The sequence below is a fragment of the Austrofundulus limnaeus genome, unplaced genomic scaffold (assembly GCF_001266775.1).
Source record: "Austrofundulus limnaeus strain Quisiro unplaced genomic scaffold, Austrofundulus_limnaeus-1.0 Scaffold9, whole genome shotgun sequence".
NCBI classification, from domain to species: domain Eukaryota; kingdom Metazoa; phylum Chordata; class Actinopteri; order Cyprinodontiformes; family Rivulidae; genus Austrofundulus; species Austrofundulus limnaeus.
In genome coordinates, this window is record NW_013952411.1 from 5194044 (window position 1) to 5196567 (window position 2524).

General features: G+C 42.7%; 2 protein-coding genes across 2 annotated transcripts in view; one reads left to right on the plus strand and one right to left on the minus strand.

Annotated features, from left to right (window-relative positions):
- The window catches only part of nsmaf (neutral sphingomyelinase (N-SMase) activation associated factor), a gene marked incomplete in the record, with an annotated part of 21198 nt that extends 19887 nt beyond the window's left edge, over positions 1–1311 (plus strand). The window contains 3 exon segments of the mRNA XM_014001628.1: positions 723–825; positions 893–1002; positions 1068–1311. Coding sequence (XP_013857082.1) covers positions 723–825; positions 893–1002; positions 1068–1162 — 308 coding nt within the window.
- cngb3.1 (cyclic nucleotide gated channel subunit beta 3, tandem duplicate 1) overlaps positions 1185–2524 on the minus strand; it is a gene marked incomplete at its 5' end in the record, with an annotated part of 26508 nt that continues 25168 nt past the window's right edge. The window contains 2 exon segments of the mRNA XM_014001627.1: positions 1185–1559; positions 1636–1788. Of these exon segments, the coding sequence (XP_013857081.1) occupies positions 1202–1559; positions 1636–1788 (511 nt within the window).

The window sequence follows — 2524 nt, forward strand, 5'->3', positions numbered from 1 at the left end:
ACTCAAATATTTATGTCCCCTAACCCTAAAGCACTAACTCAAATATTTATGTCCCCTAATTCTAAAGCACTAACTCAAATATTTAGGTCTCCTAATTCTAAAGCACTAACTCAAATATTTAGGTCCCCTCATCCTAAAGCACTAATTCAAATATTTAGGTCCCCTAATCCTAAAGCACTAACTCAAATATTTAGGTCCCCTCATCCTAAAGCACTAACTCAAATATTTAGGTCCCCTAATCCTAAAGCACTGAAAAATTTAGAAAAAGCTAATTTTAAAGCACTAATGTCTCAACTGGATTATATTAGAATAGAGAATACAATAAAGGCTCTTTCTATTCTAATATAATCCAGTTGAGACATGAAACAATATTTACTGTGTACAGAATGTTGTCACTTAGTGCTCTTGTCGGGCCAAATATGAGTCACCTGCAGGCCACATTTGGCCTGTGGGCCTTGAGTTTGACACTTATGAACAAAATGTGTGACAGCTTTCACCTTCAACTGTGAACAATGATGTTGGTCAATAACATTTATAGACCTCAGTTAGTGTTTCTAAGTTTAGCTCATAAATTTAGCAAGTGCTAATCCACTAATGAATTAAAAAATAGCAAAAGCCCTAAAGCACTAATGAAGAAATTAGTGCTTTAGTGGACCTGACTGTAGTTTGTGCTGCAGATTTAAGCCATCTTTATTAAGTTGAAGAACACGTGTGCTCCTCAGACAGTCGACACGTCCTCAGCTCGGGTGAAGACTCCTGGATGAAGGTGGTGGACGTGCAGACAGGAACGGTCCTCTCCTCGCTGAAGGCTGAGGAGGAGCAGAGGTGAGAACCTGAGCCTTCCTGCTCCTCTGYGTCACCTCACAGCTTATGGAGGTCGTTTTGTGTTCAGGTGTTTCTGCTGGGACGGGAACTCGGTGCTGAGCGGGGGCCGGACCGGGGACCTGGTCCTCTGGGACCTGCTGAGCGGTTCGGTCACCGGACGGATCCCTGCACACTCAGGTAGAGCAGAGTTCTTGGTTTGGGAGCAGGTTTGTGTTGTTGAGGTTAAAGCTGTGTYTGTTCAGGTGCCGTCACGGCCGTGTGGATGAACGACACGTGTAACGCCGTGATCACAGGAGGACACGACCGACAGGTCCACTTCTGGAGGCTTCAGTGTTAAAGACTCAGCTCAGGAGCAGCGGTGCAATAATGATTTTATTTACGAACTATGTAAGTGTGCAGCTGTCTGCTCAGGTGTTACAACAAGCTTCTTTTGTTTYTGTTCTCTGAGCTGCACTGAAAATAAAAACATACTCCCCAGTTTGGTCAGAGCTGCTAGTTGGCCTCCTCCGCTCCTTTCTGTGAACAGAAGAGAAGATTTCACCAACGGTTCTGAGCTGGACCTGACGTCAGCGAGGACTTWTACCTTCAGTTTGTCCAGGAGGCCTCCTTTACGGAGGTTGCCGAAGGCTCTGAGGAGCTTCGGCGTCGGTGGTTTTTGTCCAAACAGAGCGAGACCTTTCTGCTTCTCCTCTTTGGCCGGAGCTCCCGTCGCAGCTTTGGATTTCATCAGCTGCCTTTGTGTTTTAAAAACAAAAACACAATCAGCAGCTGAAAACCAAAGTGTTCGGGACGTGCTCGCAGGTCGCACACCTGCCCTTCTTGGCCAGGACCTTCTGGGACTCCGGGTAGTGGACGAGGATGTCGAACAGGTCCTTCTTTTCCAGAACGAAGAGGTTGGCGAAGCCGTACRCTCGCACGTTAGCTGTGCGCCTGTTCCCTCCGTCCTTAGCCGACTGCAGTAAACTGTGGTGGAGACAAAAAATAAACTTTACAAATAATTCAATATGAAGCTCAAACGTCCACGTTATGAAAACTACTAACCTTTTTCTTTTTKTAACTCCTTGCATGATCATTTTTATGTTTCTACAGTGTTTAATGTTGGACTTAAAGTGCCTGTGACTTCCAGTTTTTGCAACAAATATGAATGCTTTTTTGGAAAAATATCATGAATTGCAAAAGAAATTTCACACCACTGAGATGAACAGTTGTTCAGATATTTGCATGTGAGGTAACAGGAAGTGATGTCAAAGGGGAACGTCTGCATGTAAACAGAGCGTTGYTACAACAGACTAAAGAAGAATCTGATGTTTCTTTAGATTATTTTGAGTCACGATCAAAGATGAAGTCAGAGTTCAAATAATATTGTTTCCATGAACAGAGTTCCCCTTTGATGTCACTTCCTGTTTCTCTTTGGCTGAGCCAATTCCAAAAGAAAATATGTCAGTTATGAGACAAAAAAGGTAAAATTGTGTGTTTTATTACCAAGTTACGAAAGCGTATTGCTATCACGCAGGAAAAAAAAAATCCGAGCGCTATCTCGTTAAAACGTGATACGTATTACTTTATAACGTGATATGTATCACGTTAAAACTATCACGTTTTAACAAGATACGTATCACGTTTTAACAAGATACGTATCACGTTTTAACAAGATACGTATCACGTTATAACGTGATATGTATCTTGTTAAAACGTGATA